Below are 23,396 nucleotides of genomic sequence, written 5' to 3'. Positions count from 1 at the left end.
TTTTCTTTGTCAGTTAATGCAAAAAGCTTGATTGCAGGAGTTGTTGCCAAAGGTTGTTACTGTTGTTACTCGATTTAGGTGGATATTACTTTTTCACAAGTGGGTTTCTTAATATTAAAAAAAAATTAAAAATCAATATTAAAAAATTGCTTTTGGATTTGCTCAGGTTGTCTTTGATAATACCTTTTGTTTGTTGGATGATATGACAAAAGGCAAAAAGAGGAGACATCTGTAAGGGGGTAAATGTATCTTCTACCTTCCTTGAACTCGGTGCACTAACACATTAGTCGTGTATTGTTATCTGAAAGGGGAGAACCTCCTCATTATTCAGAGCTGGTGGTGTTTTGGTTCTGACTGCGGGGGATGAAGCGCATGCTCAGACTGTGCTCGTCCTCCACAGGCTGCTGTGACAGGTTGTTGGTCTGCCTGATGCTGCTCACAGTGCAGCCTTTGCGCGGACACACTGTGTAACGAGAGAGCAGGGTGACCAAGATGGCCTTCATCATCACCATGGCGATGTGTTTGCCGACGCAGGAGCGAGGCCCGCAGCCAAAGGGCTGGAAGAAGCGGCTGGGCACCTGCCAGGCGGAGGAAGTAAAGGATCAACTGGTGTTCGTTTCACTCTGCAGAGTCACATATTGTTTACACTCACCGGGTTGTCAAAGTTGGTCAGGCTGAACTCTCTGGGTTTGGGGAAGAACTCAGTCTTGTGCATGAGTCCGATGTTCAGGATGATGTTGGTTCCTTTCCTGATCTTGGTACCTTCGATGTCATCGTCCTCCAGAGCTTTCCGCATAGTGAAGTCGACCACGGGGTGAAACCTCATGGATTCATTAATAAACTTCTCCATCACTTTCAGCCTTTCATAATCGACGTTTTCCATAGCTGTATCATCTGTAAATGAAAGACCACCTTTTCACATTTCCAAAGCTATTAATTTCAATACTGGGACTTGATGTGACTGACCAACACAAAGCAATGCATAATTAAGAACAAGGAGATGATGTGTGCATGGTTTTATTAATGTATTCATTTCTAGATTTTTTTTAAAACTGTAGTGTACATTTGTATCAAACAGTTGTAATAGAAAATTTTGTTTTCAGTCTTACTTCATTTTTGAAGGAACTGATGATACATTTTCCTCATTTGTTTACGGATTATATCTGCTTTGTTTTTGTATTACTGCAAGATGTGTTTGTCCATTAAATAAGTTTGCAGATAATGTTTAGATGATTCCACAGCTGTGATAGCAGAAGAGACCTGTAGACATCTTTTGTAAAATGCTTGATCTGGTGATTGTCTTAAAGGACTGACGTGTGTGGAATGTAGTTTGTATCCTTATTTGACCTGAACCCAGGACTAACTGACAAAGAAGAATTCGAAGTTTCTCTTGAAATCCTTATCAGCTCTCTTTCCTGCCATAAAATCATCCCCTCCAAGAGGTGAGGGATGGTTCATGAGGTCGGGGTCAGGATTGTCTTTGTGGTCCATCTGGTAGTAAAGATAAGATCAGACTTTGGGTGGATCTTTGTCTTGCTGTGACAAAGATCCGCTCAGTGAGAAGGGTCTTTGAACGTTTTTGCCTTCGAATAAAGAAACTTGAAGACAAAGATTAATCTTTCTCTTATTATTGAAACAGATTCTCATTCTTTGATAATGAAATTTCCATAACACAGTCTTTATATTTCTTCATCTACATTTCATTGCAGCTCTGGTTGTATGTTTACAGTTATAGTGCTACTATAACCCAACTCTACTTTAAAATAATATTTATTATTGACATGCCTGTTTTATTAATTGTTTATTCATTATTCATCGTGAGGTTGTTTGGTCTCTAACAAATCTCCAAGGCCTTCTCTGAACAGCCGGATTAAATCCAATTTACTCAGACAGAGGCGTCACTATTTTTAATCAGGCGGCTTCTGAGGGTACCTGTTAGTATTGGGGAGAATTATGCTGCGTTCCTGTTGTACTCAGTTATGGGAAATTCCAACTTCATAGTCAGAAAAATCAACTGGAAACCCCCCCGAAGACGGATTTCCCACTGGGAAACTGGGAGCAACACCGACTATCCCTATTTACGACTGTTATTAAGGTGGACTTTGCGTTTCAATATGGCCGACCCTCGCATTAACACTAGTGAAATATGATGGAAACATGTTTATTTTATAAGATGATACACATGTGAAAGTGCGTCTAAAATCAATGTAACGCCTCCTACTGTAAACTGAAAAAGTTACAAGTAGTGTTTGCTTATGGAAAGTAAAGTTTAAAATTATGTTTATAAGAGTTAATGCAAACGACGTTTATGGGCGCCGCCATTTTGGAATTCCGACTGCGCCATTACCTCGGGTCTGACGTGACTGCTGTAACTGCAATGGTAACTGCTCCGAGTTCCCACTTTCCAGGTAACTTAAATAATAAATATTAAACAAAGCATACATACAGATTTAAAGCTGACTTTTACTTCTCATTTTGCAGCTATGGACTATTTTGTGGCTAAAACTCAGTAAAACACTGAGGTTTGTTGTAATGCGACAATGCTAAATAAAAGCACTGCTTGTGTAACTTTTACATGACAGAAAAAACAGCATTAAATGTGACTCAGAGAGGATTTTCTCTCACCCAAAACGGTGCTCATCTCCTCCACAAGCTGCAGCTCCACCGTCGGGTTTTGTTTCAGCAGCATCAGCATGAAGAAGAGGCTGATGGAGAGTGTGTCAGGAGCTGCGATCACCATCTCCAGCACACACTGCCTGACGTTATCAGCAGAGAGCTCCCCGTGGTTCTGTTGGGACAGCAAGTAATCTAGCTACAGTTCTGAGTTACCTCCATCATGTGGACAGCAGAAGAAACCGACCTGTGCAAAGATGAGCTCTGTTGCAAAGTCAAGGTCGTCATCCAGCTTCTCCGTTTCATGAATGATTTGTCTTTTGATTTCGAGCAGACTCTCCATCGCATCCTGCAGCTCTTGGCTGTTAGTGATGCAAAATGGAAAGTTGATGAAATCTCAAATGAAATGTGGCATTAGAGTCATGATTTAAGGCTCTTACGCTGCTTTTTTATGCTTGTTGTAAAGCCAACCGATCTTGAAAAAGATGTCAGGCTGGATTAGAACCGTTTGCCAGGTTTCAAAGTAGTTATGGATTTTCATAAGCAGCTCCTTCTCTTAAAAAGAAAAAAGAATTGCACGTTTTCAGCCAAGACGTTTGGAAGATGCAAAGTTTGAATACAACAACTGACCATTGAGAGGAACCCTGAGGAACAATTTGTTGGAGATGTCCACTACGATGGCTCTCAGGAGATTGAGGGCGTCCACATGTCCAGAGGGGTCGGTCATGTCCTGGAGGTGGTCCAGGTGTTTGGCTGTGGAGCTCACACAGATTCCCACGGTCCGCTGAAGGCTGGGGCCTGACAGAGCTGCGACATCAACACAAAAATATGCAGTAACTCAGTGAAACAGCGGTTTAGTCGTAAAACATTTTACCGCCAAACTCTGTAATGTGCTTAATATCCAGAGGTTGTTACCTTTAGAGAAGTATGTCCTAGCTTGTTTCCAGAGCAGAATATTGCTGTTGAAAATGATACCCCTCCCCTCCATCCCAATGCACTCAAGGCCTCTTTTGCTCCCAAATCTGGATGTGTAGTGAGGGCTCCTCAAAACGTGGTACACTGCAGAGGACCTGCAGCAGAAACCAGCATATGTTATTATTGAATTTGTTTTTAATGCTTTTTGTTAGTTTTTTTTAATGTGTCTAAACATTTGCAACACATTGTCGCTACTTGATATGTGACAATTTACTCCGAAGTCAATCCACATTTGGAAAAGAATAACAAAAAGGCGCTCAGAAGCTGGAGGTTTCTCACCTCAACCTCAAAATCCAATATGGCTGCCTAGCATATAAACGCTAATAACAGACAGGTAAAATCATTTAATTACTCTTCTGATGATTTGTTTTTATATGTTTTTTTTACACGTGTTGTCTTTTTAAAACTTGCAACTTTGTATAGGTTGCTGCAATGTTTAAATGCACAAAATACAGATAAGTACATTAGCTAGCAAATTACACTGCTTTTTGAATGTTAGACTTAAATTTAATCAAAACTCAGATAATTTGATGTTATGTGATCAAATTAGCTGGCTGTAGTTTGCAATTTATTGCAAAAAACTTTGTGCAATTCCATGACAGCAGGACTTTTTTTCCCCTCACGTTGCGATCTTCCTCACTGTGTTAAGTTAAATGACTTGTGGTGCTACTTATTGGTAAAAAAATATCCGTTGATGTGAAAGGAAAGGTTTTTTTAAATTTTTTTTTACTAATATTCACCCAAATAATTTTTCTTCAGTGCAAAATTTTGCTGCTGCATGAAAAAAATATGAATAAATTTGAACTTATCTTCATCTGTTGTGTGAATATCTCTTGTTTTTCATGCTTACCTGCTGAAAATGATGGTTTCCTCCCCATTGATCCAGACCCGGACGGTGCTGCCATATTTGTTGTTGTAGTAGTTGCAGGCTGTTCCAATCCCGGTCCAAATGAATCTGCCGTAGGACAGGATCGGACCAAGTCCTGCACAGAAACAGGGACCTAAAGCAGAGAGAAGCTGTAAATCAGTCTGCAGCAAATCTCAGTTCACGTTTCTCAACTGTGGCAGGTTTTCAAAAATCACTTTCTCTTCCTAAAAAAAAAAAATGCAGTTTTCCCTTTCAAATTTTGAGATTTATTTGGAGTCACAATTATTCTTATGATGATTTATTCACCAATTTATAGCACTATTTTTGCAGAATGAGACCATTTTTTCTGAATTACTCAGACTATACCTTGTATGTGTGAACTCTGTGTTTGGCTCCAGGTGGTGATGAGCAGAAACAGCAGCAGAAGAAGCACAACAGGGGTGACTCCACACAGACTGTGAACCTCCATCGTGGTGAGGATCTCTGGCAACATTGTGTCCTCTATTCGTCCAAAGCGGTTGTGTAAAATGAAGAAGGTTCTCTGTCGTCTGTTGGTTAGAGAGAGTTTAAGCCTCCTTAAACCAGCAAATAAATCAGCCCTCCTCTTCCTCTCTTTTAATCTTTCAGTGTTGGGAGGTAACAAAACACACTGACACTGAACTTCATACAGTGGATCTCGGAGGTGTACACACCCCTGGCAAATTGCCTCCTTTTTTTGTGGCGTAGTAAGTAAGATCAATAAATCATGTAAAACTGCTTCCATATAAAATGTGACATGCATCCTGTGCTATTCAATGGGAAAATAAATCTGTTTGAATGAACAAAACCAGTGCTGCAACCTGGTTGCATAAGCGTTAAGTGTCGAGGGTTTGTAAGGATTTTCTCACTTTGCCATGCAGATGTTGCTCAAAACTACCGGATTTGGAACAAACTTCTTGTCCACAGCCATTTCCAGGTGACCCCACAGATTTATTTTTCATCTCAGGATTAGGAAATCCTGGGTGGGACTTTAAATTTTCACTCAGGAAGTCACTCTTTTCCTGTTTTTAATGTAAGCTTAGATTCACTGAGATGCTGAAAACATAAGTGGGTGTGTGAAACACCAGATTTTGATGCAGAACTGAGTCGCATTCAAAGGTTCATCCACCTGCATGCAGCTTGATAAAAACCCCAGTTCTAAGAAGAGGTCAACCCAGAGCACAATGCTGCCACCACAATGTTTCACTGTAGGCTTTGGGTTTGTTTTGGCGATGTGAAACTTGTTACTGTAAAAGTTGAGTTTCGGTTCTATCAGACCATAATATAATTTATACACTCAAGAGTTTTATTAGATTTTTCACCAGGTCTGGAGCTAAAGTGTTTAAAAACTTAATCTGTATTTATCCAACTGAAGTAGACCCATCATAGATGTGGATGGCAGATTTCACATCTTACGCCTTTTCTGCATTTGTTTTATGTTTAGTGGTCTCCCTTGAACCCAACCTTTACATGTCATTCTGCTTTTTTCAACCAATTAATAGAGTCTGTGCTGTTTACACAGTGACACAGATAATTAATAATGAATCTTTTTTTTTTTTTTACATAAATTGAGTAGTGTTGGTCAGTTCACATACACAATTCAACAAATTTTATTTTGTAAAATGTTATGGCATTAATTTGCTATTTAAAAAAAAAGTTGCAAGCACTTTTTTTTGTGGTATGAAAGTTGAGATGCAGATATTATGTCTAATTGTATCTGACAGGAAACTACTTGATCATGCAAAGATTTTGAAAAAGAAAATTTTCAAAAAGCATTAAGTTTTTGATGCTCTTTGAAAGCATCAAAAAGTTTAACAAAACTTAAAAAAGTTCGTTTTTGCAAGGATTTTCTAATTGTCATGTTACACACACAATTACATATCTGCAGATACCCAGATAATGCCATTATTTGATTATCTGAATAAATTGCTTCGTGTAAAACAGTTTCTAAAATTAGTTTCCAATCAAACAAAATAGAAAATGATGAAATAAAACAAGCTACAATAGAACAGAACACGGTAAAATGCGTTAAATTAAGAAATGCTACTAACCTCCTCTCCTGAGAAGTGGAAGTGGAATTTGAGGAGCTGCAGAACCCCCACCGCTGGTTTTAAAGGTGGTCTACATTCCTCCACCAAATAAATCACAGGGAATCGAGTGTTTATAAATCCTTGGTAGAGCCTTCACTCCACCGGTTGCTTGGAAACTTTACCACTTTTGGGTTACAAGGACTGTTGCATGGCAGTGAACTGCCAGCTGGGTCAGACAGTGCATGTCTAAAGCATCAATTAGTTGAAAAAGAACAGAGAGAAGTTTTTTCATTATTGTTGAGGTGAATACAAAAGGATCAACTCTTTTTTTTGTGGAGCATTGTGTGATGTGTGTGTCTTTTTTCCTTCCGCTTTTTGTGCAGGAAAAACCCACAGAGTCCAATTCATCAACCAATGAGGCTTTTCAAGGGGAAATGAATTAGCTGGGTCAGGCTGACCCGTGTCAAAGGAAGCTGGGACTTGCCCAGAAATTCAAGGAGGGAAGTAGACAAATGAAAATATATGTACGCTTAGCAAATAGATCGACTCATCTTTATTGAGCTTCACTTTGAACCACCACTTTATTTTCTGCAGCAAACTTTAAAAGGAATAGAGAACTTGTAAAAAGCTTGAGTTCAGAAAAGCTTGTCCTTCAGCTTCTCTACACCAGAAATGCTCCTAATTTGTCTCTTGCTGTTCAGCTCTGCAGTTCCCTAATAAACCTGGTTTGCTCTTTGCAGCTGAAACTATTTAATATCTGGAATTCGAGAGCTGTAGTGCTGTGAAAAAGTTTTCCCCCATAAACATTTCTTTCTTTCTTTTTTTTGTCACACCTAAGCATTTCAGATCATTAATCAAACTTTATTACCACACAAAGAGAACTTTAGTAAATAGCCATTTTCAAATGCATTAAAGAAAACAAACCATCCAAATCAGCCTGACCCTGTTTGGAAGCGTAATTGCATTCCCAGCAACAACTCTCATCAAGGCTTTGCAACATCTGGCAGTTGTTTAAATTCAGCCACATTCATGCATGAACAGCCTGTTTAAGGCAATGCAGCAGCATTTCAGTTGGGCTAAAGCCAATCATTGGAGCAGGCCTCTCCAGAACCTTTTAGTTTTTTAATCTCAGCCATTTGGAGGTGAGCTGGTGTGGTCCTGCTACTCATCTCAGGTTATAAACTGACGGCCAAACTTTTTCCTTCTAGATTTATAGAGGGACGGATTTATGGTTCCATAATTTTGCAGCAAGTCGTCCAAATGCTGCAACAGCAAAGCACCTTGTGAGTATCACACTACCATTTCTATAATGATGTTCTGTTTCTGAAATGCTGTGTTGGTTTGGAGCCAGACGTAACAGGACACACCTTTAAAAAAGTTCATACAATGTTTCCCCAAAAATACTCAGGACATTTATGTTATTTTTTGCCTCAGAGCCATTTTTATTACTGCTAAACTAGGAACACCAGCCTTAACCGAGGCAATGAAGTGTTTCAATGCTTCCATGTTGAGTTTTTCACCTCCTGGATGAGTTGCTGACGCTCTCATGGAGCAATTTTATTACACTGCAACAACAGTTTGTTGCACTAGTTTCTTGTGCTAATATCTTAGCACATTTGAAATAAGACAAAATTAACTTTAAAGTAATTTTTCAATAACATATAGAGGCTTATTTCAAGTAAATAATTCCTTAAGATTGACGAAGAAGTAGTTCCATTGGCAGATTATCATTCACAATACATTTTTACAAAGTTATAGGTTAATTTATCTGCCAAGTGCTTCTTAATCAATATTAAGAAATTATTTACTTAAAACAAGCGGCTAAATCTTGCTGACAAGTTACTTTTCAGCTTGTTTTATTTCAAGTTTGTTAAGATATTTGCACCAAAAACTAAACCTAAACCTACTTGGTAAGGTTTTGTGTTTTTGCAGTGTAGGCTGGCAACTTCCAGGAAGGTTTGTTGCATTTCAATGTTGTCTTTATTTTTGGAGTCCTGCAGCTATAGAAATGCCATTCTAATCCTCTCCAAACCAATCAATTATTTTGCTTCACTTTTTTTTTCTTTAACTCTGGGAACAATGTGTTGCTTTTCAAATCATTCAGTCTACTTTGTGTCATCAGACAGGCTTCATTTAGGTTTTTCAGAAACTAATCAAATCTGGATTTGACCTCTGAAATTAAACTCCAAGAAATGTGGATTCTCATCCGTCATAGTTAATTCATGATTTATCCTGAACCAGTTTTGTTTGCGTCAATACTTTCCCCTTAATATGTTAAATATTTTGAAAACTACTCTCTCATTTTGGATTTTCTCTAGATATCTTTGTATCTTTGATGTAAAAATGTGTTTGATAACCTGAAGTAAAAATAAATCTTTACTTTTTCCCGCATTTTGTAACATTTGGAAATATAGGAAAGAAAAGGGATGTATTGACACCCACACGTCCTTCCAAACAGTCCGTCATTCACAAAGCTCTAACAGTGTCTCCTTGTTTCAAACCTATTTATTCCACTTCTAAAGCATTTTCAGTGGGTTGAGCTGGTGATAATGTTGAAAGGAAAAGCACTAGAATGATGAGCCGTGCTGGCCTGTCAGTGGGATGTCATCCTTAAAATATGCCCATTATAGCTGCTTCTAATTCAGGCAATGTTTCCCAGATGCTTGTTGCGCAATGTACTCGCGCTGCAGTCGCACAGACACATTTTGACATGTTTATTTCTCTCCAGTAGCTCGGGTGTGACGTCTCATCTGTTGGCCGCCTCTCAGATATGTGCTGTGTGTGCTGGTGAGGTTCAGAGATCAGATATCCGTGCAGCTGAGGAGCGGGGAACGGCGCGCCGAAAACATGAAAGACGGGAGAGAAAGGTTTCCCGTGGGGAAAGCGTTGCTGGTGGGGATGTGTGTGCTGCTGCTTCTGGGCTGCGCGGGTTTGGTTCTGCTGTGGGTTCAGCACAAGGAGCTGGCAGGGGAGCTGGTCAGGCTGGAGTCCCAGATGCAGGAGCTGGCACGGTGCTGCAGGCGGCAAGCAGGACCGCTGCCAGATGAACTCGGAGAGACTGGAGAGTTGAGGAAACTCCGGCGCAGCAGACGGAACCAGCAGGGAGAGCAGGACAAGATGATGCTGGTCGCATACTCTGTGGTTCCTGTAAGACAAACTCACTGCTTGCACATTGAGCCTTGTTTACTTACTGCTTAATGTTTATCTATTTTACACACAGACGACATTTCATTAACATTTTAAAAGGAGAAACGCGTCGAACAGGTTGTAGTAAAAAAAATACTAATGTGGGCATTTATCGTATCGTTTATCATTTAAGGGATGAGAATTCTGATTTATTGTTTTCACATTAAATTCCTGTTAATGATATATTGTTGAGACTGTTATCGTTTACTGTTTTTATTCACTGATTGCTCAATGAGAGTATCAATAAATATGTATACATTTGAAAAAAAGATTAATTGCAGTTATTGCAGGCGGTTTAGTTATACATATCACTACTGATGTCCTAAAGAAGTGCATTACAAATGCAGTTTGTATGTTTTATGGACAAGTTGTTGGTAATTAAGATTTAACAGATTAAAATGGTAAGAAGGCAGTGTAATTATTAATTACATACACGTTCAGTAATTTATTGTTCATGTCTCACTAAAATCAGGCAAATCAAACGGTTCATAAAACCATGTCTGACATTTGTGCAAACATTTTATAGCTATCTTATGTCATAATCTCATCTGTTATGTGATCAAAAAATGTTTCTGCAATTCAGTGTAAATTTCTGAACAGTTTTCCAGAAGCTTCAGCCGTTATTTCTAAGTAAAAAAAGAGATTTGTCTGTTTTCCCATTTGGCAGAAGACAGCTATGTGTGTTGCTTAAAGAATGCATGAGTCCATTACAGAGATTTGGAGGGGTGTGTGTTTTAGTGCTTCCCTGGATAAAACATGGAGTGGCGGAGCATGCCTGCTGCTTTCTCAGCTCATACCCTGAAACACCTGGCACTTCCTCAAAGAACAAATATACGACTTTAAAGCTGCTTCGACATGATCAATGGTTCAGTTGTTGTTTTACTGAAGTTGATTTGATTTACTTGAGTGAAAAATGCTTGCAGATATAAAAGCTGTGTAAAGATAAAAAGCTACATTTCATCAGCTTTTATTGAACATGTGAAGTGTGCCAGGTTGTATTAGGAACATTATGCTTGGAAATGTTTAGTGTTAAGATTCTGATTACCTAAATAGCAGATTAACCCAGTAGATGCTATGATTCTAATGCTTTGTGGGGTTTTCTTTTTCAGACCAAAGCCTACATAGATCTGTGCAACAGCTCCAGAGGATTTTGTTTAATAGGTGGGAATATTTCACTCTTACTTCTTTGCGGTTCCGTTACTTTTTTAAAGCTCAACTGTAAATGTATTTCTCCTTTTTTTTCCCAGGTCCACCTGGACCCCCAGGTAACAACCTCACGCTTCAGTTTGCTGTGTAACTCCTTCCACTACTTGTTGCATAAATAAGTATTTCTGCGTATCAGGTGTGCCTGGCCCACCAGGACCGACGGGTGAGCCGGGCCCACACGGCAGACGAGGACGACCAGGTCAGACGCTAATCAGATCATCCAGAAAAAGCCCTTGTGTCTCACAGTTCCCCAAACAGAAGAAGAAACCCAGACACCAAAGTTGTTTCCATGTTTCAAACAGTCTGTCATTGTTCGGCTGTGATTGCATAATGTGGGCATCCCACTCACTGTCTGCAGGACACTGTGTCTGCAGCTGCCTGCATGTTTGCTACACTGAGGCGTTTGTTTGTTGCAGCTAAATAATGTGAATTATGGAACGTTTTTATTCAACGTAAACAAGAAAAGCAGCGTGTGAACCACTTATTTTCTACATCCAGTGTTGACTCCCTTTTAATTTGAATTTCTGAAGGAACTTGTCATGTCCCGTCATGTCTTACAGGATTCAGAAAGAGTAGCAGTTAACTCAGGCTCATCCTGTTTTTGTGGTTTTGACTTTTGTTCGGCAGTTTTAAATAATCATAATGTGTCAACGTATTTTAAACAGTTTTCATGTACCGTAAGACGTAAACGAGTCTCTAAAAGTGAGCGACGATTCAAAAAACAACGGTGCATTTTTGATTTTTTTTTTGTCACCATTACATGTTTCAGATCTTCAAGTCAATTTCAAAATCAATGAAATATAACTTGATTCAACAAAAAAAAATTTCCGACCGTGTTTAAAAGTACACTGTAAAAAACCCACAAAAAAAACATCTGTGATTTATGGTAAAATACAGGCAAAATTTTACCATATAAATACATTTTTTTTCATATTTATATATTTTTTACAGTGTATTAGTTCCCTAAACCAAAGAACTGTTTGCACCATCTTTAGCAGCAACAACAACCATCATTAGCAGTAACTGTCAATGAGTCATCTGCATTTCTGTAGAAGAATTTTGACCAAATGTGAACATGAACAGCCAGTTAAAGGTCACGAAACATCATATCAATAGGCTTTTAATCTGGACTTTTAACTATTCAGATGTGGACTTGCTGGTAATCTAGTGCCTGACCCAAAAGTGTTTGAGTTTGAAGGGAACATATTGTACAAAATTTACATTTTCCATGTTTTTGTTCTTCCGTTTTGGTTCCTGCTGCTTCTAAAAACAGACCAAGCACTTTAAAAAAAGACACCCAGCCAGGTTTTGGCAATAAGTTAATGCTTTTTGGTATCTGGAAAATGAACAGTTTCAAAAACCTCCAACATGCTACATCACCAATCAGCTGACCTGTTACCTAGCAACCTCGTTAAAGCCCAGCCCGTCACCTAGCAACCTAAACAGAGCTCCAGCACCTTTGGTCAGCTGGCTTTACCGCTGCATCCGCTGTACAATGACTGCTGGAGAAGACAAATGTTTTGTTGTTGACTTACCATCCAGAAACCACTTGCTGCATTCTTGTTGGTTGTGCAGGCGGCGCTACCTCTGCTTTTTAAAGTTTACGGTTGTATAGTTGCGTGTCTGTTTGCAGCCATTTTAACATGTGAGTGTAAATGTTGAGCTGGATGGATGGGCTTGTTCAAGCAGCTACAGACAATGTCAGTGGGATGTTCTTTTTACTCCAGACTGGATTCCCTTCTTTTGAAAAAGTTACACTTTTGTCTCTTGAGTCCATAGAATATTTTCCCAAAAGTCTTGAAATTCATCAAGATATTTCCAGAAAGTCTCACATGGACCTTTGTGTTGTCTTTGGTCAGCAGTGGTTTTTGCCTCAGAGCTTATTGTTGACTCATAAACTCTGACCTTTACCGAGACATAAATGTGATCTTGAAGTTATTTTGATTGGCCGATGATTCACCACTGCTCCATGTTTTCCTTGTTTGTGACCAATGACTCTCACTGTGGTTTAATTATCTGAAACAAATGTGCCTACTCAAAGCAAAAAGTCTTGGACAAGGACCCAAGTTAATCTTTTGCTGCCATGCACAGTGAGGAGAATGGTAAAGGGAGAACAGTAGCAAATATTTCAGAGTCAGATTATGCAACTGCAGTAAAATATAATGGTTTGTGCATTAATTTACTAAGGAGTCTGTGTGTCTAATACTGACTACGTGTTTTTATGAAGGTCCTCCTGGTCCCCCCTGTCCTGCTTGTTGTCCACCTGAAGCAAAAAAGAAGAATCACAGAAATAAATCAAAGGGTAAGAACAGCAGCGATTAAAGAAAACAAGGTGGTTCTTCTTCACACGAAAGAAGAAACAGAGAAGAAACGAAACCAACAAACGATTCAAAGTTGATGAAGTGACTCCTGCTTGGAGAAGACCAGAAATGATTGATTTGAATTCATAAGGATAGTCAAAGCCGGTCAGGCTATTAAACTAAACTTGGACAAAGAAATTGGGTTTCTGGCTGCATTAAAAAATAAAATTAAAGTTCTAAGCAGAGAATTAACAACAAATTGACACGTAAAAAAAACACATTAAAAATTTGTAATTTAAATTATGACTTAAATATTTGAATTATTTTTGTTATAAATTTTTGACTAATATATTATTTGACTTTTTTCTGCAAGTTAAATTTAGATGCATTTTATAGTAAACAATTTTTTCTAATTAGTTCATTTAAATGAATCATAAATTTCCTTTCCTGAACCCCACCAACACATTCCTTTAGCTCTAAACTTGCAGAGACAGTTTTGACTAAGAAGCGTTAATAAAGATGATTTAGATGCAAACTACGGTATGTTTAATTTATTTCTTTACCCTCAGATCGAGTTACATCACATCCAGGCAATGAAAGCAGAGACGCTCTGAATGTTACTGGACCTGTGAAGCTTCAGGACACAAAACATGGTTTGTAAAAACTGGCAAAGGGGAAAAAGGCTGTTTGAGACATTCTTAAGAATAAAACTTGTTGTTCTATTATCTGTATCTTTTCATCCAGAGGTTAATGTTCCACTGAACGATACCAGAACCGAAAATGTCACACAGACACCAATTACACCAGGTAAGAAATCTGTTGTTTTGAACTTTTAATCAGACAAATCCAGCCTTGACCTTTTTGTACAGTGTGTCTCAAACTCTACACACACCCGTTAAATTGCTGGTTTTTGTCAAACTGTATTTTTATTTGTATTTAAAATGCTCAAATGAAATGCCTCCTAGTGCTTCTCTCTGCTGACTCCGGTGGAAACACCGATCCTTCAGCTGGCGGCTCAGATGTCACTGATAGCACAACAAGAAGTGGTGAGGAGGTCTGATGTTACACAAGTCTGCTTTTATTTCCTGCAAAGTCTGATTCATTCATATTTGGAAGATTTATTACAGCCATTTTCATCTAAAAAAAATATATAATCTGGGCTGGACCTTTATCATTTAGGCCAACAATGAGAGTGTATTGTGCCATCTCTGTTTGTTTTGCATTAAATTGTTCCAGTTGTGTTTTCTGCAGAGTTGGTTTCGCCTCGTCCAGATTATTCACCTGCACACTGGATGAACACCAGCTCAGAAATCAGAACAGAAACGTTAAGACGTTTGACAACAGGTAAATTCTGGGACTTATTTATAACACTTTTCACTCAGATTATATTTCAACTTGCTGCTATAAATTAAAAATTAGTATAAATCCAGCTATAAATCAAACAGTTTAAATCTGTACTGTATTTTTATAGTGTCACCCACACCGAATGTTGACCGTGATGGCACAGACGCCTTGAACGCTACTGACTTTGAGAAACGTCTTCGTGGAAACTTTAAACCTGGTATTGCATTTATTTGAGTATCAAAGATAACATAACTGTAATCCTGTTTAATTTGTATGACAAGTAAACATCCCTTTCAGATAATCATTAACTTCTCTTTATAGAAATACCTGAAAATATCCTGAATGGCTCAGAGTTTAAGGAACATCTGGACACAAAACATGACCCTGGTGAGACACCACTACTGAGATTTAACTAAAGGTAGAGCATAAGACAAAAAATCCGACAAAGAATGTTTTTTTTTTTTTTTTAATAGAGTCAGAGCTGATTCATAAAAACGACTGGGACTCTAGAAATGCTACAGAGGGAGTCAAATTCATTAGCGGTAGGTTTGACATTTTCATTGTTGTCGTTTACTGGAACTGAAATACAATGTGTAACATTTATTTCTGCATTAGATGAAGCTGGCGACAAGAACACCTTCAACGCCAGCAGGGTGCAAACGAGCTCCGAAAGCGGTACAGACGTGACAGTGTGATTAAGAATGCTTCTGTTTTCTGTTCTGTAGTTAAAGTTTTGGTTCAAATAATAAGGCTTGTATTTTAACGCCTTATCAAAGATCCTAAACTACGTGAAAATAGGACACAGTATCGGTAAAATTAATTAAAGAATTGTGAAATATTTGATTTATAAAGTTAAGATTATGTACTATAAATGGTATAAACTGCACAGACAGACCATTTACCTTAATGTGTCAATGCTACCATACTTGAATCTTGTATTTATTTTTACAGAACGACCAACACTACGCTCAGATAACATCACCAGAGAGACATTTAATGTTTCTGAACATAACAATCAACAAAAAACAAGCACATATCCTGGTAAAAAAACAACTTTTTTCCCTCTGTTTGACTGAACTACTGAGGGGAACCATGTTTAATTTATTTTTATTAACTTTTCTCTACAACCAGAATTGTTTGACGATGGAGACCACACCAGGACTCTCAACGATTCAGAGGGTAAAAACTTTACAGATGGGTGGATCAATTTATTACGAGGTCAGTAACCTTCAAAACATCAACTTTTTGTGCGAAATTTAATATCTAATTGATAATTTTCTGCTGCAGGAGCACTTGGTAAAATCCTAAACAGGGATGCCTTCAACGACAACAAGATCAACACTGAAACAAGATTTAAAAGTGGTAAAATGTCTTCATTTATTTGGTATAATGTACAGAATGCCATATATTTTCAGTTTAATTGTATTTGATGCAAACACCAAATTCTAACTAGTGCACCTTGTGGAAAGTTTTCATCTTAATAAATGTAATTGCTTTCGCACGCTCACATCAGCTCACCTTTAAGAAGTTACACTCATGAAGAGTCATTGTGTGCAGAGTGATATATTTTAAAACAACACAGAAACGTCAAACTGTTTCCATGATTTCCAAAAGTTGCATTTGGGTAACGGAAAATGTTACCTAAATGTAAAAGGACGATCACCGAGCGACTGCACCGTTGCTTGTGCATGCGTTTCAGTCACACGTTTTCCTTCCACTCAACTTTCCGTGAAAATGGTTAGATGGCGGGCTCTATGGATAGCCTTCATTAGCCATTACTTTGTGTATTTTATCCACCTTCTGCAGGATGTTTATTGTCATGATCCTATTAGCCATAGCATGCTAATAGCATAATATATCTACATTTGGAATGTTTTGGGTTTCTATAAACTGTAATCCAGAATCATCAGATTAATTTAAAATATCTCACTCTGTGTGTAATGAATCCAGTTCAGGTGTGTTAGTTGAAATAAATAAATAGACTAAATTTTCCCTAATGTGCTCATTTACTGAAACACACCTGAGATAACTGTTCTCTGAACTGGACCCTGTTTTTTTATTGCTTTTGTTTACAGATCCACCAATGCGAGAAGCAGCTGATGTCACCAGAGACGCTAATGATGGTTCTGAACTTTACAACCAACTCAATACGCAGGGTGAACCCGGTAAACCAAAAATTTTTTCTTCCTCATCTTTACTCAGAGTTTTTCTGTAGGAAATGTGTTTAACTTCTTTTATTGAAATGTTATTCAGGACCAGAGCCGTTTCATGAAGGTGTCGGCAACGGGACTTTAAATGATTCAGAGGCAACAAATGCTACAGAAGGATGGGGCGACATGCTAAGCGGTGAGTGAGGTTTGTAAATCAAAAACAAAATAATGTCTACATTTGTGGATTGTATTCATATTAAAGTGGTTAAAGGATTAATGTTACATATCATTTTCTACCACAGATCCACTTGGTACAGACCAGAACAAAGACACTCTGAGTGACAGAAGAGACACTAAAACCAGCGTTAAAAGTGGTAAAATATCCTAATATCAGTGCAGAATAACTGTCTAATTTACAATGAAAACAAATACTGTATTTTCCGCACTATAAGGCGCACCGCATTATAAGGCGCATAGAATAGGCGCTACAGTAGAGGCTGGAGTTACGTCATGCATCCACTAGATGGAGCTGCACTAAAGGGAATGTCAACAAAACAGTCCGACTCCAGTCGGCGAGGAGAGCCTTTCCGCGACTGGTCCGGGGCGTGGCCGGACGATGGTCACCCTTCTCCGTTCGCGCACAGCATGTTCGTGGAGAACGTGGTGCTAAATGACCTGCAGACGATCTGATTATCAGGTCGGTAGGTAGATACGTCAGTCAAACTTTATTAACAAACCAGCGTTCTGACAACTATCCTAGCATGCACCGCGCATTTCTTCTTCTACAGGGGAAAATGAAGTCGGCGGCTGCTTACCGTAGCTGCTAGACCTGTTGTGGCTCAATATTGGTCCACATATAAGGCGCACCGGATTATAAGACGCACTGTCAGCTTTTGAGGAAATTGAAGGTTTTTAGGTGCCTTATAGTGCGGAAAATACGGTATTCAAAAAACCATTTAAAACAATGGTAGCAGAGTGATTGAAGTTGCCCTTTGGTGTTTATCTTAGTATATAAAACATAGTTAAAGTGTTGGAGCAACTCCATGATTTATAACAGTTCACTGTTTCACTGTTGAGTTTATAAAACATGAGTTTTCTAAAGAGCAACAAGTAAAATGTGAGTCAAATTACAGAAATATACAGGTGCATTTCAATATACAAAACATTTGAAATGTCAAATTATTTCAGTAAATCAATTTAATTGAACAAATTCAGTATTCAGTAATTAAATATAATTTGTTTTCCAATCCTCTAAAACCTGCTGTTATCCCTATTGCTTGTCTAATTATCTCTTCGTCACTTTTTTCTTCCACTAAACTTTCTATCAGCATGTTTGGATACAGTAATCAGTGAACAGTCAGCTTCTTTAGCTTAAGTGATTCTCTGGGTTTCTGGATTAGAATCCCTTTTTATTGTCATTATCTTTAAATTTTCAGTCAAACATTTTTGCTTTCACTAGTTTTCAGACATAATCATCAAAATTAACACCAGTACAAGTTTTAAATATCTCAAGACTTTCTATAATGACTTCAATTATGAAATAAATTAACTTTTCAGTGATGTTCTAATTTAGTAAGATGTTCCTGTATATTTTTAAATGTTCTTTGATTAAACCTTATCTTTTTTTTTTTTTCTTTTTTCAGTACAACCAACACGAGACTCGCCTAATGTCACCACAGATGGTTTTATTGTTTCTGGCTCTTCTGAACATCCAGATGAAAAGATACAACCTGGTAAACCATGAAGACTGATTTACATTTCTCTCTGCAGCTGAGTCAAGTTTTACAGGAAACATTTTGTTGAACTTGTTCCTGTTTAAAATGTCGTTAGAGCCAAAGCCGACTGATGAAGGTGAAACGGCAGAGAATCCAGAGAGACCAATAAAATTATTACACGGTATTTAAACCTTAAAACCTCCCCTTCTTGCAACTTGCAATCATTTTAAGATTGAATGTGTAAAACGTGATTTTCCATATACTGTAGGTCCAGTTGATGCCTTCAATGACAGCAGTGGACGCGTCGTCACTGAAACAAGCATAAAAAGTGGGAAAAACTTCTTATAACAGTCAACATCTGTGCTGATATTCTAAAAACATAAGATGTCATATCTGAGGCTGATATCAGAGTTGATCCAAATGTTTTTGTCCCTGTTAATGTTTTAGAAATAATGAGAACTCTGTAGAAAATTTTGTGTTTCACAATAATTTTTTTTCTAAGTAATTCAGTTTCTATTCTTCTAGTGAAAGAAATTCATGTTTTCAGGGTTTTTTTAATATCTTTTTTTTAGCATTTCAAGTTTACTGTGAATCTGCTAGGGTTAAACTTTGTGTTTCTTTCACAGAAACATCAACAGGACATTCAGCTAACAACACCAAAGGCACCTTAGATATTTCTGAGTTTTACAATCCTCCAAATAAAAGACTGGAATCGGGTAAAAAACAAAATAAATAAAAAAAACACTAATAAATGAAGTTTTGCTTTATACACATCTATTTAATATGTTGAACTTTCATATTTCACCATCTCTAGATCAAGTTTCATTTGAAGATGACAACAATGGGACTCTGAATGATTTGGATGGTGGAAATGCAACATTTGTGCCATTAAAACTATTTCCAGGTAAAACAAATGATGAATGATTACATTATTAAAAATAAAAAAATATACCAGTTATTTTGTTAAAATTACTCTAATTAAAGGCAGTTTTAATATTTAGCATTTATTTTTACTGCACAGGATCGAGTGAAACCAACCGAAGCAGCAAAACCTTCACTTCCGACACAGTCACGAATGAAACCAGAGTAAAAAACGGTAAAAACAAAACAAATAAAAAACAGTATACTAAGCTTAAGATTCAGTATTTACTCCCATCTATATTCCAATATCTTGAATGCAACCTTTGATTTCTTTAGAATCAACAACTCTGGTTAAAAAAAAATGTCTGTTAAGAAAAATAAATTTTTATCTACATGTTAACCAAACAAAGTTTTCCTACTGGGAACAGGTGGGTTGGTAAAACTATTAACAGGAGACTGAATGATTATTTTATTATTATTTTAATGTTTTTAATCCATCTGTACCTCAAGTGCCAGTAAATATTCAGGTTGATGTGCATAAATGTAAAATCTCATTAAAACTGTTGTTTCCAGTAATTAGTAGTAATCTCTCAGACATAAAATCTTCATTTTATTCAGCAAAGAGAAAAGCATTTACTTTATTTCTTTTTCTTAGTTTCACCTTCTGCTGATGAAAGTCAGAGAAGAAACTCTTTGAACGGCAGCAGAAACTTTGTAGACAAACCGATGAAAAATGGTGAGAATCTGTCCTCTACTGGCGTTAAGATTTATTATTGAGTTTTTTTTCTATTTTTTATTTTTTATGCACAAATTGTTTGTAAGATACTTTTTATTCTTTAAAAAGGGTATTCGCTCCTTTCTCGAGCACTTGATCACATTGTATGTTAAATCTAAAACAACTAAAGCATAACCTTACATTATTTTAAGAATGTGGATTCACATTTGTTCCCCTTCTCAGAGTCTTCCCAACGCGTCCCAACCGACAAGAAGAGCAATGGAGCTGGTAATGAAAAAATGACAAAAACAGGTAAAAACTATTTGTTGAAGTAAGGGGATCAAGGTCCTTTGCATATGTTGTGACTTTTTTACACTTATATGTTGTTCAGTATGATAAGTGACTGATTTACAATTATATGTTAAGCATAGATTACATGATTATTATTAATTGAATTGAACATGATTGTATATAATTACAAGGATGAAGTGAAATATATTTAAGTGCAAGACATGATTTATTTGAATAGAAGAAGTGTTTTATTTTGAAGAATGCTTAAGTATCTGGTTCTGTTTTGTCACTATCTTGCTTTGTTGATATTTTGGTTGGCTTGGTTACGCACAGCTGTTGCCGTTATCAGCTGTCGCCGTTTTCTCTCTTCAATAAAGAACTGAACAGAAAGGTTCAGTAAAAGACATACGAGCCTCCGTTTTGTTTGAAGAAGCTTCACTCCGTAACAGCATATGCATTGTGCAAGGAAAAAAAAAGGAAAGTTATTAAGTTTTTGCCTTATTTTCTGTAGGTTGCAACATTAAAGTCATCAAATGTTCAGATAAGTCCACTAACATGCAATCCACCTTCGGAGCCTGGATGTCGGATGCATTCCGGCCTGATGATCGGATCTGGGTGGCAGAACATTTTTCAGGTCATACATTCAGAGTTTATTTACTTATAGTGAAGTGTGGTTCCCTGAATTAACAGGAACTTTTACTCCACCAGGTCGTGAACTGAAGCAGATCAAGAACATTTCAATGCTTTCGGACACCAAACACAAAGGTCTAGATATTAAGAAGTACTACCAAGGCTGCGGTCATGTTGTTTATAAGGAATCATTTTACTTTCACAATGGAGGAACATATAATCTTTCGAAGTAAGTGTTTTCATTTTAAATGTGTTTCCCTTTTCTGACTTGAACATCTTAGATTTAATGTGCTTTGCGAAAGTCGTCATTCATCTTGAACTCTCCTGCAACTTGTCTGTTTCAACATACATAAAGGGTGCGTTCACACTGCAGCCTGACGTGACCCAATTCCGATTTTTTTTAATGTAATGCGACCTGTATCCGATCTTTTCATGGCAGTGTGAACAGCACAGGTCGGATTCTTTTACGAATGTGACCCATATCCATACGTATCCGATTCAAATGCGACCTAACGTCCTGGCCGCATTTATCTGAACTAAAAGTCACTGATTCTCAGCAAATCTCACTATTCTGTGTCCTGATACGCGCAAGTGGGAAGAAAAACAACAACCATGACGGACTATATGAGGATTAAGTTGTTAATATGTGGCTCCAGCCGAACAACAACTTCAAATGTGTAAGCTATGCTCCACCGTTAGCCTCCTTCCGCAAACACTGAGCACTTCTTCTTTTTATGGCAGTTGGCAGAACACTGAGAACGCTGACGCTATTGCGCCCTCTGCTGCGCATGCGGGATACTTTCAGGTCGTTTGCCCGTTCACACTGCAGAACGCATACAGGTCGCATTTACTGGCAGTGTAAACGGCCCCGGCAAAAAAAAAAAAAAAATCAGAATTGGGTCACTTCAAGCTGCAGTGTGAAGGCACCCTTAGATGTTGCAAGACACCAAAGCTCAAAGCATAATCATGAGTTAAAGTAGCCTAGTCAAAGTATGACTCTATATTCAACAAAAGAAATCTGATCTTCTCCATCCAGTCTGAGTCAGCTGTAGGTATTTTCCAAAGAATAATTGTCTTTGACACAAACCCCAAAAGACCTGCAGTTAAGTGGAGAAAAATTGTATTGCTATATAGGGAATATGGGAGAATATATATGCATGCCACACTTTTAAAATGTTCAATTTCACTGTTATGTACTATTTTGTATTGGTTTATCAAATAAAATACATTGAAGTGTATGGTTGAAACTTGAGAAAATGTGAAAAGGTTCAAGTAGTATGAATATTTTATTTTTTTTGGAAGGCACTGTTATCTCTTTAGGCTTTTTCGTAACCATTATCAAATGTTTTTGTTTGACAGGTTTGCCTTGAACACAAAGAATACAAGCTCCCTGCAAATGCCAAACAGCAGATATAAAGGCCTGACATATCTTTTCCACAACTCAAAGACTTATTTCAAGTTTGCCGTGGATGAAAATGGACTGTGGGTCATCTTTGCCTCTTCCATAGACAATAACATTGTGGTGGCGAAACTCGACCCAGACGCTTTCTCTGTGCTGTCTATAATCAACACTGGCTATCCTTCAGCCAAAGCAGGAAATGCCTTCATTGTGTGCGGGGTGGTGTATTTTACCGATAACAGCGACAAGCGTGTGACATATGCCTTTGATTTGACGACACAGAGTCATCTGGATGCAAGTTTTGATTTAAGGGCAGGAGACGGTACCTTAGCTATGCTGTCCTATTATCCCAGCAAAAGACTGTTGTACATGTGGGACAACAAAAGTGCGAGAACGTGTAGGATTAAATTCAAGAACACCTGAAAAAGTCTTACAAGTTCCCTGTTTTTGTAAAAGTGCTTTAAAAAACAAAATCTATATATTTTTTCTGTCTTGCAATAAATATGACTGTTGACATATTGAGCTTTTTGCTGAGGTCGACTCACTGATAGCGACGTCTCATTCTCCTTCGATTACAAAGCACAACCAGATACTCAAAAATGTCACAACAAGGTTTGTTGAAATTGAAAGAGTTCTTAAGGATGAACAGGATCAAATTATAATTTGAGAAGTATTTAAAATAACAATAGAATAAAATCACGAATCAGAACAAAAAAGGAGATAGATTTATAGGAGAATATGTAGAAAATAGATAGATGTTTGTAATCATCATGTTTCTCCACTAAAAAAGTTACTCAAGAAAATGTAACTGAGTAAATGCAATTTACTATTTTTCTCTGTATGCAGACCAAAATGTTTAAACTTCAGTTTTCAGCAGTGCGATTCTTTTTTTGCCACTTCTATGAAGACCTGATTTCTGGAGCACATAAACATAAAATAATATAAAAAAAGAAACTGTGTTTTCTTTATTTCTGACTTCATAGTTATAAGGAACGTTGTTTTAGTCTAACCTTCAGGTTTGTGTTTGTAGTAAAATGTCAAAATGTTAAAGCAGCATGGGCACTAATGCAAGGCTCTGTTGTCCATTTAGCAACT

At 37.5% G+C, this 23,396-nt stretch overlaps 2 protein-coding genes and 1 long non-coding RNA gene across 4 annotated transcripts; 2 read left to right on the top strand and 1 right to left on the bottom strand.

The window, feature by feature from the left end:
• Positions 1-230: 230 nt before the first annotated feature.
• On the bottom strand, positions 231-4,955 carry cyp19a1b (cytochrome P450, family 19, subfamily A, polypeptide 1b). The gene is made up of 9 exons (XM_008412027.3): positions 4,823-4,955; positions 4,439-4,589; positions 3,529-3,683; positions 3,244-3,420; positions 3,054-3,168; positions 2,861-2,975; positions 2,626-2,788; positions 653-894; positions 231-578 (listed from the first exon to the last, which is right to left on the bottom strand). Exons 1-9 carry the CDS (start codon positions 4,947-4,949, stop codon positions 324-326), a joined length of 1,500 nt encoding a protein of 499 aa, XP_008410249.1. The 5' UTR covers positions 4,950-4,955; the 3' UTR covers positions 231-323.
• LOC145552010 (uncharacterized) lies at positions 2,287-4,930 on the top strand. The gene is made up of 2 exons (XR_014087935.1): positions 2,287-2,408; positions 4,855-4,930. It is a non-coding gene; the product is annotated as an uncharacterized LOC145552010 (long non-coding RNA).
• A 2,687-nt stretch (positions 4,956-7,642) lies between the features above and the next one.
• LOC103466460 (uncharacterized) lies at positions 7,643-22,823 on the top strand. 2 transcript variants are annotated; one of them, XM_081608260.1, is made up of 31 exons: positions 7,643-7,787; positions 9,233-9,651; positions 10,800-10,851; positions 10,938-10,955; positions 11,033-11,095; positions 13,124-13,198; positions 13,766-13,849; positions 13,941-14,003; positions 14,162-14,242; positions 14,448-14,540; positions 14,668-14,757; positions 14,862-14,927; positions 15,014-15,082; positions 15,156-15,215; positions 15,492-15,581; positions 15,672-15,758; positions 15,828-15,902; positions 16,616-16,705; positions 16,794-16,886; positions 16,993-17,064; positions 18,334-18,423; positions 18,521-18,586; positions 18,674-18,733; positions 19,032-19,121; positions 19,220-19,309; positions 19,427-19,501; positions 19,922-20,002; positions 20,225-20,293; positions 20,784-20,906; positions 20,981-21,131; positions 22,262-22,823. In XM_081608260.1, the coding sequence occupies exons 2-31, from the start codon at positions 9,352-9,354 to the stop codon at positions 22,722-22,724; spliced, it is 2,979 nt and encodes a 992-aa protein (XP_081464386.1). In that variant the 5' UTR covers positions 7,643-7,787; positions 9,233-9,351; the 3' UTR covers positions 22,725-22,823. The 2 variants fall into 2 exon arrangements, with proteins under 2 accessions (XP_081464386.1, XP_008410250.2); XM_008412028.3 differs by lacking the exon at positions 7,643-7,787 and having other exon boundaries at positions 9,140-9,651.
• Positions 22,824-23,396: the final 573 nt, after the last annotated feature.

Source organism: Poecilia reticulata, chromosome 6, assembly GCF_904066995.2.
Source record: "Poecilia reticulata chromosome 6, P_reticulata-male-v2, whole genome shotgun sequence".
Taxonomy (NCBI): Eukaryota; Metazoa; Chordata; class Actinopteri; order Cyprinodontiformes; family Poeciliidae; genus Poecilia; species Poecilia reticulata.
This window is presented reverse-complemented; position numbering and strand designations above follow the sequence as displayed.

Coding starts and splice junctions, on each gene's coding strand:
- cyp19a1b (XM_008412027.3), bottom strand. CDS start 4,949: ATGTTGCCAGAGATCCTCACCACGATGGAGGTTCACAGTCTGTGTGGA. Junction 2,789..2,860: donor CAGAGCTCATCTTTGCACAG/GTCGGTTTCTTC, acceptor CTGTCCCAACAG/AACCACGGGGAGCTCTCTGC. Junction 579..652: donor TGACCAACTTTGACAACCCG/GTGAGTGTAAAC, acceptor TCCGCCTGGCAG/GTGCCCAGCCGCTTCTTCCA.
- LOC103466460 (XM_081608260.1), top strand. CDS start 9,352: ATGAAAGACGGGAGAGAAAGGTTTCCCGTGGGGAAAGCGTTGCTGGTG. Junction 17,065..18,333: donor TAAAACCAGCGTTAAAAGTG/GTAAAATATCCT, acceptor TTCTTTTTTCAG/TACAACCAACACGAGACTCG. Junction 19,502..19,921: donor TGAAACCAGAGTAAAAAACG/GTAAAAACAAAA, acceptor TCTTTTTCTTAG/TTTCACCTTCTGCTGATGAA.